Source organism: Grus americana, chromosome 3 (assembly GCF_028858705.1).
Source record: "Grus americana isolate bGruAme1 chromosome 3, bGruAme1.mat, whole genome shotgun sequence".
In the NCBI taxonomy this organism is placed as follows: Eukaryota; Metazoa; Chordata; class Aves; order Gruiformes; family Gruidae; genus Grus; species Grus americana.
Genome location: NC_072854.1, coordinates 24,352,583 through 24,365,973, shown reverse-complemented (window position 1 = coordinate 24,365,973; position 13,391 = coordinate 24,352,583). Strand labels below are relative to the sequence as shown.

The 13,391-nt window shown below is 36.7% G+C and overlaps 1 protein-coding gene across 1 annotated transcript in view; it reads left to right on the top strand.

Moving 5' to 3' along the window:
• CSMD1 (CUB and Sushi multiple domains 1) overlaps nt 1-13,391 on the top strand; it is a 1,238,533-nt gene that overhangs the window by 930,446 nt on the left and 294,696 nt on the right. The window contains exons 16-17 of the mRNA XM_054821261.1: nt 290-428; nt 4,851-5,038. Of these exons, the coding sequence (XP_054677236.1) occupies nt 290-428; nt 4,851-5,038 (327 nt within the window). The remainder of the gene's footprint in view (nt 1-289; nt 429-4,850; nt 5,039-13,391) is intronic.

Below are 13,391 nucleotides of genomic sequence, written 5' to 3'. Positions count from 1 at the left end.
GATTATTTTTGAATGAGATAATTTGTTTTTCAACAGAAGGAAAGCTGGCAGAATCAAGTGCCATGCTCTGTGTATTAAGATATGTATAGCATAATAAGCTGTGATAAGATACATTGTAGGACTTAGGATTCTGAAGAAAACAAACTGCTCATAAAATAATATAGAAAATTTAGTTATTTATGAAACATTTTTCTATGTTTTTAATTCAATTTTTGTAAGTTCATTGAATGTACAATCTTGTATTAGAAATACTAGGTATGATCTAAATGTACATGCTTTTTTCTTTCAGCACCATGTGGTGGACATTTGACAGCATCAAGTGGTGTTATCTTACCACCAGGGTGGCCAGGATATTATAAAGACTCGCTTAATTGCGAATGGGTGATTGAAGCAAGACCTGGACATTCCATTAAGATCACTTTTGACAGGTGAGAATCATGAAGTCAAACAACTAGTAATGTATAAGCACAAATGTTTCTTTTAATATTGAAAAAAAAAATATTCTTTAAGAACCCAAACCAGAAAGAAATTTGCAATGCAACACTCATAATACTATTCCTCAAGCAGAAAATTAAAGTTTAAAGCTGTATTTATATTGTTTTTATTTATGTTTGAAACAATTTGCACTTCCTAGCATGTAAATAGGGATGTCTTTTGGACTTTTGACTACTTTTGTATTCAGGTACAACTATATGTTGTCGCTGATGATGACCATGTCTTGCTATAAGAGACTATAATTTTCCTAGGGAAAAAAAAGATTGGTGAAAAAAGTTCTGAGTATTGCGTGTTGGATAGATTATTTTTTTTACCCATTAGGATTTTTTTCTGATGCAACATACATTGCATAGCTAGACAAGTCCATAATATGTTGGGTGAGCAATTGGGACAGACTCAAAGAGTCACAGTAAATGGGGTTACATCAGGCTGGCAGCCAGTCACCAGTGCGATTCCACAAGGCTCAATTTTAGACCCAGTGCTCTTCAATGTTTTTATAAATGATCTGGATGCAGGAATCGAATGGACTTTAAGTAAGTTTGCTGATGATACTAAACTAGGAGGAGCTGTGGTAGAAAGGCCTTAAAAAGAGAGCTGGCTAGACTAGAGAGCTCGCCAATCACCAAATGGATGAAATTTAACAAGAGCAAGTGCTGGATTCTGCACCTGGGATGGGGTAATCCTGGGTATATGTACAAATTGGGGGACAAGAGACTGGAGACCAGCCCCCCCAGAAGGAGATCTGGAGGTTGATGGTGAGTTGGATATGAGTCCAGTGTGCCCTGGCAGCCAAAAGGGCCAACCATGTCCTGGGGTGCATTAAGCACAGCGTAACTAGCTGGTCGAGGGAGGCGATTGTCCCACTCTGCACTGCACCGATGTGGCCCCACCTCAAGTACTGTGTGCTTTTGGGTGCCTCGACATAAGAAGGACATCAAACTATTAGAGTGTGTCCAGAGGAGGGCGAGCAGGATGGTGAAAGGGCAAGACTTGCAAGGAGCAGCTGAGGTCACTTGGTTTGTTCAGCTTGGAGAAGAGAAGGCTGAGGGGTGACCACGTTGTAATCTACAGCCTCCTCAAGGGGGGCAGTGGAGGAGGAGGTGCTGATCTGCCCTCTCTGGTGACCAGCAACAGGGCATGAGGAAATGGAATGAAGCTGTGTCAGGGGAAGTTCAGACTGGACGTTAGGAAAAGGTTCTTCACTGAGAGGGTGGTCGGTCACTGGAAGAGGCTCCCCAGGGAAGTAGTCATGGCACCAAGTCTTTTATACTTTGCTGTATGACTTGCCATCACAGATACAGCTGCCAGAATGAAACTTTGCACAAATGTGATATTCATGATATAAATTATCTCACTCTTGAGCTAATGAAACTCTAATGTTGCTAGACAAATGTCCCTTACCAGAGTACATCGAAACTTTCCAGAAATAGCAGCAAATGACTGAGTGAACATTTTGCATTGAAACATTTTGCATTTCACATCATGACTAATGCCTGGAAAGGTAACAAAAACGTAGATTCTAATTGATTTGAGCCATAAGGAAAAGGGCTAGAATGATAACTGCTGACTGGAAGATTTTTGGTACTTTGAATATTGATGAAAACTCATTGGATTGTATATAAAACAAGTCTCCTTATTCGAAACCTACCTAACTATATATGAAGAATAGTATAACATAGCATTATTGAAGTCTTTTTAAAATTGTGAACATTTAAAGAATGTTCTACCTTTTACTAACATAAGTCTGCTAATAAAAGTTAAAATAAAATTAAAAACCAAAAAGTAACTCTTAATTAAGTACTTTCACCAGGGATGCAGAACTTCCAATAATAAATTATCTTTATTTATCATTTCAGTGATAGTGCAAAGATTGCAAAACAAACACAAACCTAAAAAACCACCGCCCCCAAAACAGACAAGTGGACTAGAAATATTGACATGAGCAAGAACCTACTGGGAATAAAGATCATTGTAATGGGTAGCAATTCCTGTAGGAGTTATTTTAAGTTTTCTGTCTCCAGCAAGGGTTTGCAACCCATTGTTGTAATACCACCCTGCTAAGAAAACTGCAGTTGCTGGCTGAGAGCACTTTATTCCTAATTAGTTTCACTCACAAACATAACTGTCAAAATAATTGAACTATTGAATTATTGATCTTGAGTCCATTCATTATGAGTACAAATAAAGTATTTAAACCAGCCTAGGGTATCTGTCTGTTTTCCTCATTCTGCTGCAGGGTAAATCAATGTATAATCTCTGAAATTATAGTAAAGTACTGAAAATCTGTCAAGTACTTTAGTGATGCCCTCTGTGACTGTCTATTTTGGTAAATTAAACAGAACCAGAGAACCTTCCCAGACACAAGAACTCATGTGTTTGTGCAGTTAAATTGCTGAAATAGTCTCTAACATACTTCTTCAGCTTGCCAACTAGCATTCTCCCAAATAATTATCAAGCATGGTCAGGAGTTAGTGTGGGCAAGCAACCATTCATAATAGGAAATTTGGATAATATCTCCCTGTTTGAGAGGCTAAAGGATGTATTTAATAGTATGGATATAGGCCATTCCATGCTAGCTGGCTTCGCTGCCAGAAACTGGTCCTGAAAATGCTTAATGTATTAGCAAGCCTGCAAGCCCTGTATTCCACTGTCAGAGTGGATAGATAGCAGTAAAGGCAATCATCGGGACTTTAGCAAACAAATCCAAATAGACTAGGTAGCTAGGTTGAAAGCACCATAAATTTAGAGAGTTTTCTATCCGAAGAAGAAGGAACGATATGAAGGGCGTAAGCTGGTTTCCAAGCAGTGATTAGCTCTGATAGTTAAGCAAATACTTTCCGATTTCTGAATGTGCTTTTGTTTTCAGGCAATCATGAGAGAAGAACTATAGAGACTACTAAACACTTGCTAAATTGGAACTTGCTGTTACTGATTCTGATGTGTCTGTGAAGATAATTTTACATGTCCAATGCTGATTGGTCTGTAAAATATAATGGCCTGGCTGCGGAACGCGTTCATTCTGTCATCATTACCTAACAAAGTATACAGTTTATTTACACTTTGAAGAAATGTCCCATATATTTCCCCTTTTCTGAATGTCGGATAATTTTCAGTTTTCTTTAATTACAAGAACACAGTTTCTTATCTCCAGATCCACTAAATGTGTCCCATATTGGCAAGACAGCTTAAGGGCATTCACTTTTTTCAAAGTGGTGTATTGCATAGGGACAGAGTTTGTTGCTCTCAGAAGTTGAACTAATAATCCTTATGGGAAAAGAAGAGAAAATCTCAGAACATATGCATTTCTGAAAGATAAACATCTTATGAAAATAAGAATATTGGGTTTGCAGGCAAATATATTTAGACCAGTATAGATATCTATGTAATAGCACAAACTTTGTTGACATGAAAATTGATGTGTCCATGGTTTAGATGCTGCAGTTTGCAAGAGTATCTGATATAACCACTCTCTTGAAAAGCATCTGATGTGAAAATGCCAGTCAAAGTTTCATCTGCAGAAAGAACAGATTTGAGCTGTTTAAGAACAACTAGTAGTGGATGACTGCACATGTAGACATCCTTTATGAACTGGAGAATTGTGATGTGGTTTTGTGACTGGCACAGACTTTGACTCTGCTGTTGATTTTAAAGTTATTTGTTCTTGTAAATCAACTATCTCGTTAGTCTCCTCTTCTTCCATCCTTGTCTATATTATCTGTTTCTTTGACACATTGAGATAAACTAAGGAATTCTGCTTGTTATAACTGAAACAAATTTCTAAATGAGGGCTAGATTTGTTTAGTATTTTTGCATTGCTTTACTTCATAGGACAAAAATAATTATTTAATAGTAAAGTAGCAAACTATGTTAGAAAAGAATCTTTGGCTAAAAAATTAAACAGTTGAATATGCAAAACACCTTTTGTCAAATATCAAATAATGAAATTATTGAGATCAAATCGTGAAATATTTTTGAAGATGTTACTAGGATGTCCAACTATTACTTAACCTGAGGGCAAAAAATTTCTTAGATCTTCAGTGTTCTTTGAGACAATTTGCATTTTTGTACCCAGATTCCCCACTAAATGTCTTTCTGAAGCCCAGTCATATGGTTGATCTGAAGTATATGACATCCCTTATGAATTTTATATGATACCAGACACAACAAAGCAAGGAAAAAAATGTGTAAAACCTTCCTTAGTTGTTATCCTCAGTAATATACCGATGGATCCGTAGATACGTGAAATTTTATACATATGATATACTTGATCAGTTACACATGGGTTGCATTTCTAACAGTTAAAGAAAATAACATCATTTACCTACCTACCAGCTGACTTACATATTCCTTTTTAGATTTCAGACTGAAGTTAATTATGATACTTTGGAAGTCAGAGATGGGCCAGCTAACTCATCACCATTAATTGGAGAATACCATGGAACACAAGCACCTCAGTTCCTTATCAGTACTGGAAATTACATGTATCTGCTGTTCACTACGGACAACAGTCGTTCCAGTGTTGGTTTCCTAATTCACTATGAAAGTAAGTCTGATATTTCTCTGATAGATTTTTATTTAATTTTGAAAATAACATTAAATTTTAAAATTGGCAAACAAATGTGAACAAATAAACTTCAGTAATTATATTTGTATAAGAACAAATTATGTTTTCTCTATGCTGTACTGACAGATAACTCTGAAACCATTGATTCATTTTGGAAATGAGTTCTTGTATGTTATTCAGAATGTTTATGGACCTAAGTGTTTAATCAAATGGAGAGTAATTTTAGAAACTTGCCCTTATGGGTAAAGATATATTGTCCTTTTTTTTTTTGGTTTGGGGTTTTTTGCCTTCTCTCTCACTTTTTCTTTCTCTCCCTTTTTTCCTCTGGTTTTAAAACACTTTTGCAGTACTGAGCAGAATTGGGACTTATCCACAATGATTAAAAAATGCTAATAAATGCAAATTAATATCTCCATGTGAACTATAGAATCATTATAATAGCATTTGCTTTTAAATTATATATATATAAAATGACATGTATTAAACTTTCTGAGGTCATACTGATCTTTGTATATGATAGTATAGCCATTCACTTAAGTACTGAATAAAGAAAGCTCATGTTTAGTGTGGTCGTGCTAAACAAATAACAGTGCTTTTATCAATTGGTCTTATCTGGAAACTAACCAGTAAATTTGCTGTCATATTGCTTCTGGAATAAGTGCCTAAACTTATATTTCATAGCTACATCATAACTTGAAAATTCTGCATAGCTTCTTTTACCTTTGGCTCAGGCGTGGTGGTAATGGCTGAACAGACGATAGTATGGTAAGCTGCAAGGCTGCTAAATCATGTAAAGCCAAGGAACAGTAGGTAGGTTTCTGCATGAGTTATGTGCAGATGCTGATTTTCCCTGATTGTATTGGATCTAAATGTTGCTGTTACATTTTGTAATACAGTCCTTAAATATTTATAATTTTGTGTTTATATTTTAAGCCCCCTGTCAGGTAGATGTCTTTTGTTCTGTTAAAAATTAAAACAATTAGTAATAAAATATCTGTACTACACATTCTTAAAGAGGAAAGTTTAATTATGAAATTATTTAGAACAATATTTATATATTTGCTTTTTATCTTTGTTGAAAAATTTACTATCATCTCAGACACACATGACAGTAGTTTTTCAGTGCTATTTCTCTTGGTAGTCTGACAAAATGTCAGCATTAGATTTGATTAGTGCACTTTAAACCTTGAAACTTGATTACATCTTCAACAAGTAAAGATGACAAAAGGCTAGTAAACTATCTTCCTCTACTTTTACATATCATTCCCATGCACAAAATATTAAAAAAGCCTTTTCTATAAAAAACCCTAATAAATTTCCAATTTTAAAATTCATAATAAAAGCTAAAAATTTTGTTTTACAGGCTATTTCTGAGCAGATTGACTCCCTGAATAAAGCATCTTTCTCTTTCTGTAGAAGTAACATTTAAAGGGGTGGCTTGTATTATTTTTTGCTTAGAAATGAGTAAGAAGATGAAAACAAATTAAGAAAGAGTAAATGATTTGAAGTTCTCAGTTCAAGGGTGAGGTTGTTTATTTTTCTGTGAATTACATTTCCAATTAAATAGTTATCTGAAAATTGAATTTAAATAGGTATTAACAAAAAGCTTAACATGCTTTCTTAGTTACAGACAGTGACTCCTATTTCTCTTATGCTTTTGTGTCATTGTGAATGATATTCAGCTGGCAGATTAAACATATACATTTGTGTCAACATGGAAGTGTCGAGAGCCTGAAGCTTACATTTTGGGCAACGGAGATCTGGTTAATGCAATAAATAGAGTCCATGAAGCAATTCAGTAAACTCTGAATTAGAATCCAGGGGCTATATTTGATTGCATAAGCATGGAGAGTAAGAATTACTTTAGGTATTATGCCAGCTAGTTGCCAAGTACTGAACTACTGATTTGGATCTTTCACAAGTCCTTTGCCATGTCTACCAGTTCCATGGAGACATCCTGGTTATGATAGGATAGCACTAGAAACATATATCGAGACAAGAAAATTTCTATCCTTCTAACTTTGCTGAATAAACTGCTCCCTAGTTTGTCCTGACTGGGATGATCCAATCTCTTTTGACTATGAAAGGAGCTTAAAGACCAAACAAGCCTATAGACACATCAATGGAAACATCATAAACTGAAATCGAACCTAGCCCTGAATGTCCACACTGTAGAAAAAAAATGCAATATAAACAGAGACCTTTTATCTCTCACCAACTGGATGGGTATGTCCATATTCACAGCATAAGTTGTACAGAGAAAGCTTGCTAAACACTTCATACCTATGTCAGTGCATTTGCTCCACAAGGCTCCTTAAGTCAGTCACAGCCTCACTGTTTATATTGGCTTCTTCTCACACTGGGTTTCTCACAGAACAAAAATTGTGTCCATGTTGTATTGTGTTGTAAATGTTCATGTAATGCAACTGGAATTTGTCACAGAACCTGTCTTCTCGTGCTAGTCAGCACTGAGAGCTCCTGAAGCATTTCCGTAGTGGGTATCAGACATACATCGTTCCTTGATCCTTACCTCTATATTGACAAATGTGCATGTGCCAGAGGGAAGGTAGTTATAACCAGTAACATAGAAGTACTAAGCAGATTAAGTCAGTGTTTTCAAAGAACAAAACTGGGTGGAAAAACCCTATGGAGATGCTGAGTCATCTGTCAGAAACGGAGGAGAGCCAAATTATATTTTGATTGCCCTTGCAGGCTTAACTATAGAAGTTGGTGATGTTAAAGATATCACAATGGAACTTCTATTTGTTGTACACTTCTTCCACTTGTAGAAGGAAAGGCAGTCAATTGTAAGTTTTAAGAAAAGTTTCTGAATATTTTCTTTGGAAATTCAAATAACTATCTTATTTGGAAGTGTCCTAAAAGTCTTCCAATTATAGTCATAACTTTGAAGATAAATTAAATCATGGAACTGTGAAGCAGAAGGATCTTAATCTTGCTTAAAAGAAAAAGCTCAATATAAGCTATACTGAGTTGCTACTGAGATGGCAGTAATAATCTATTAAACTAAAATATGCCCGTAATACAGCTTTAATAAAAATGTGACCCCTTAAAGGTACTTCAGATGTGAAGGCAATTTGTTAATTCCCTGCCTTAAATGTCTGTAATTCAGCTTTTTGATGACACTTCTAACATAGCTAATGCAAGACAATGTAGGTCAACTCTTATGCATCTGAAAAATTAATAAAGTGCCCATAATATTCTTTAAGTAAAACTACTGATAAAATAGTCAATGATGTTATCAAGAATAATTCATCTATATTCTTTTGACCACCTTGCCTCATGCCTCACATCTCCCTGATCTCTCAACTTCCCTAGTTATGTGGGTTTGGGGTTTTTTTGCAGCTCCTCATTCTGTGAGGTAGATTGTGAAATCTTAGTCTTTTTCTTAAACCAAACCAGATAGAAATACCTTTATGCACAGATTCCATTAATGTAAAGCCACCTTTTATTAAAGTATTTTTGAAATGTATCTTTCCTTAAACAAGAAAACATGATAATTTTCAAAGAAAATTGAACAATTATTTCTTAAATCCAGATAATTTTACAGTCTGTGTTTATTTAGGGAGTAACATTTCCTTCTATACTAAAATTTATCTGAAAAATGGAACAGACATCTTAGTTATGCATTGAGACAGTAATCATCCCATATTACCATGTACATCAGTATGCATTTGATAAGCATTACAGTTCTTGTACATAGTGAGGAAAAATTGTTTAAAGCCACTCACCTTTGTAAAAACTTTCCTTTTAGGTAATTTAAAAAATCTAGTAAAATTAGTGTTGTGATTTTCCTTTAATGAAATGTTATCTATAATAAATAGATAAAGGTAATACTTCATTCATAATGTGTAAAATTAGATATTTATTTAGATTAGGTTTTGGAAAATAACTTTTTAAATCCACGAGTATGCAATCTTCATGGACTTAAAGTGTCAAGATCATTCAGACAGCCCACAATCAGTTCTAGCAAGGATAACATAGAAACAAAAAACTCCCTTACAGTTTTTCATTTGAAGAAAAAATAATCCTTGTGAATAGTCTGGATGTGAAGAAAAGATTCGTCAATTTTTCACTGGCAGGACACACTCACTGAAAAAAGTTTTTTGGAATGTTGGGGAAGAACTTTTTGTTTCAGCAGTCGATTTTACTCTGACTGATAAGAAGAACCAATAGACAGTCTGCATAAGAAAGGCGAATTTTGTGAAAGTGTCCATGAAATAGCAAAGTTTATGATTCTTAAGAAATGAAAGAATGAGGCAACACAATTGTGATCAAGTCGATGGTTTTCAGAAATCTAAACTTCACCAAGTTTGAGAAATCGATAGGTAAATGTTCTTAAGAATGAATTCTGAAAGTCATTTATAAAAGAGATGATATTAAGGCCCAACAGCAAATGGTATTTTTTTGGAGAGAAAGAAAAAACTACTATGAATTTCTGTAGTTATTTAAAAATTCCTTTTAATGATGTGTAAATGAAAAGTTAATCATGTAAATGTTGGATGTAGTCAAACATTGCTATAGATGGCCATCAAAGAATAACACAGATCTCTTGGGATAAAATCAGAAAATACAAAGTACATATTTATACAGAAGCAAGAGACAGAAAGACAGTAACAAAAAAAAAATCTATAAATATATTAAAAATAAGAGGGGAAAAAAGTCACCACTTAATAAGAATTTGAGCAAACATCAAATGTCACAGGAAAGACTAAACATTCTGTTTTGCAACATTTACAGAGAAGCTTAATTTTGACCATGTACTTAACACAATTAAGTGAACGTTTACAAGGTAAGAATACAGAATATAGGAAGAGGGTACTACACAATGTTGAGATAATACATATATACTTTATTCATCAGGGACTGTTGAAATTCCCTGTGCTATCCTTAAAGGCAAAGCAGAAGCAGTCTTCACTGTCTGAAAATTCAAAACTGTAGGGAAGTTTCAAACAATTGCAGAAGGGCATATGCCTTTCAAAGAAAGGAGGGGGGAAAAAAAAAAAAAGAAGGAAAAGGTGAGGACCAGAAGGATCAAGGACATTAGTTTTATCTTCACACTTTAAAGATAATAGTTTCAAGCTGATAAACAAGATGATAAGGAACAAACGATTTGTATCTGATAAGACCAGATATGTCAAGCCAATCTAATTTCTTTCTTGACAGGTTAACTGGTTTTGTAGATTTAGAAATGGAAAGGGAAAGAAACAGCTCTGTGTTGACATTTATGAGGCTTTTAGAAGTCTTCCAGAGAAAATATAGAAATTTGGTCTAGATTAAATTATTACAGGCACAACAAGCACTTCAGCAAGCACTGGGAAAAGCCCAGAGAGGCTGTGGAATCTCCATACTTGGAGATACTAAAAATGCATCCAGACAATGTCCTGTGCAACCAGCTCCAGGTGACTCTGCTTGAGCAGGGGGATTGGACCAGATGACCTCCAGAGGTTCCTTCCAACCTGAACCGTTACGTGCTTCTCTGATGCTGTGAACAATTTTAAAAACTTTTATGCCAAGAGCAGCCAGCGTCCAGCCAGGGTCAACCCACCACAGTAGTTCATTGTCTAACTCAAATTTGAAGGGATCCTGCTGTGAACTGGCCTAGATCCAAAACTATTTGATATTTTTATTAACAGTTTTGATGATAATATAAGAAGAACACTTACAAATTCTGAGGAGGATTCCAACCTACAATTATATCAAGCACTATGATGGAGAGGGTTAGAATTCAAAACAAGCTAGATGAACTGAAGAAATAAAAAATATAAAATTCTGTAAAGAAACATGCTAACCATAAATGGGGAAGGAGAAATGACAGGCACAAATACAAAATAGAAATATAATAGAAAAGGATATGTTTTTAACACAGAACATAATCTAGAGAAAAATGTAGTAGTAATGCAAAAAGTCTTCTGGCTGTTGTAGTTAATAATAATAAAAAAAATACAGGAAACACAATTTTTGTTTACAGGACTATTTTACCTAGGACTTGCAAAATACTTATTTCACTTCATTTTATGACCAAAGAGAAAATTGTGTTCAGTTTGGGACCTGGTTTAAAAGAAGTAGGAGGTTGTTAACATGGAAAACATGACACATATGAGGTCATTGAAAGGTCTGTGCTTGTTTAGTCTAGAAAAAGGATGACTTGGAAGGCAGGAGGGAAGGCATGGTAACAGTCTTGTGTGTCTAGCAGGTAAGAATTGCAGCTATCCCTGGAGTTCAGTCTAGAACTCTGCTAAAATGCCTGTGCTCCCTGTAAGCAGTGAGCAGGACAGAGTTGACATGCTGCTAGTTCTGCCATTCTAAATGATTTCCATTGCTCATTAACAAAAATAATATGCACCCCAGTGCTCTCCTAAATTTGACTATGTTATGCTCTATCACTTGGAAATACCCTCCAGAAATTATTTAGAGAAAGATTTTTTCAAATTTTATATGGAAAAGGAATGAAAAAACACTCTTGCAATAATAGCATGACCCCCCCTCTTCCCTTTCATCCTTTACCTCTGCCCCCTTCCACTACCGTCACTCTCCCACTTCTCTCTTCCCATTTTCAAGCACCTTTGCTTCCCCTTCTCCTTTATAACATCATTAATATGTTCCTCTAACACAATTTTTTTTAAATCTGTTGACTGTATCACAGTTTTTAGTGATGTAACAATATTTTGGTTTAGTGTCACTATTGTGACAACAATTCAAATGCAGTCACTCACCACTGCACTCTTAGGAGCCACTGGAAGAACACCAGGACTAAGTGTGTAAGCAAGCTTGCAGTTCTCTGAGTCTAATTTACCCTTGCAAAATTACAGGGAAGCATTTCTGCCCTCTTGAGCTATATCTGATCCAGTAAGTTAGAAAATCTCAAGTCTTAGCTTCAGTCTTGCAGTGTCCCTGCCCATGGCAGGGGGGTTGGAACTAGATGATCTTTGAGGTCCCTTCCAACACAAATCATTCTATGATTCTGTGATTCATATAGTTTGAGCACAATCCCTTGTAAGATTTTGACCCATGCCAGCTAGCATCTTCCCATACAGTACCTGGACATAGTTCTAGGAATAACTTCAGCCAGAGACTGTTCTCAAAAGGCAAGTCTTACTAAAAGTGAGCAAGATTTTATCTGTATGAATGTTAGCTGAATCATGCTTTGAAATTGGTGCCAGAGAATGGGCTGTCTCCTAATTTAACTGTGTGGCCTCTGTCTCTAATTTTTGGAATCACATTCTGACAAGCAAGCACCTATTCTATTTTTTAAAAAAAATGCATTTTTCAAAACAAAGATAATTTACACTATTCTCCCTTAATAGTTAGAGTAAGCCTACCTATATGATCAACTTCTTTATTAGGCAATATTCTTTTCTTACTGTCCAAAAAATTGCTTTTCTCATCTGCCTTTTTTATGTTCTGTGTGATTCTATACTGATGACAAAGAATAGCACTCTAGCTTCCAGGTGAAACACTTCCATTGTTCAAAATGTTTTTGAGATTCATTGCATAACACAGCAACTGCTCCATGGCTAGCATGAATGGGTAACTGTGGTGGGTTGAGCCTGGCTGGGGGCCAGGTGCCCACCAGAGCCGCTCTCTCACTCCCCTCATTCACTAAACAGGGGAGAAAAGGCATAACGAAATGCTTGCAGGTTGAGATAAGGACAGGGAGAGATCACTCACTAATTGTTGTCACGAGCAAAACAGACCAAACTTAGAGAGGGAATTCATCTAATTTATTACTAGGCAAAACAGAGTAGAGGAATGAGAAAATAAAATCAACTCTTAAAACACTTCCCCCCACCCCTCCCATCTTCCCGGGCTCAACTTCACTCCCGGCTTCAACCTTCCCCCCCCCCTCAGCGGCACAGGGGGACGGGGAGTGGGGGTTACGGTCAGTTCATCTCACGGTGTTTCTGCCGCTTCTTCATCCTCAGGGGGAGGACTCCTCTCATCGTTCCCCTGCTCCAGCATGGAGTCCCTCTCACGGGGTGCAGACCTTCAGGAGCAAACTGCTCCAGCGTGGGGTCCCCCACGGGGCCACAAGTCCTGCCAGCAAACCTGCCCTGGCGTGGGCTCCCCTCTTCACGGGTCCACCGGTCCGGCCTGGAACTTGCTCCAGCGTGGGCTTCCCACGGGCCGCAGCCTCCTTCAGGTGCCTCCACCTGCTCCGGCGTGGGGTCCTCCACGGGCTGCAGGTGGAATCGCTACACCCCCTCATCCTTCCTCCATGGGCTGCAGGGGGACAGCCTGCTTCACCATGGCCTTCACCACGGGCTGCAGGGGGATCTCTGCTCCGGCGCCTGGAGCTCCTCCTCCCCCTCCA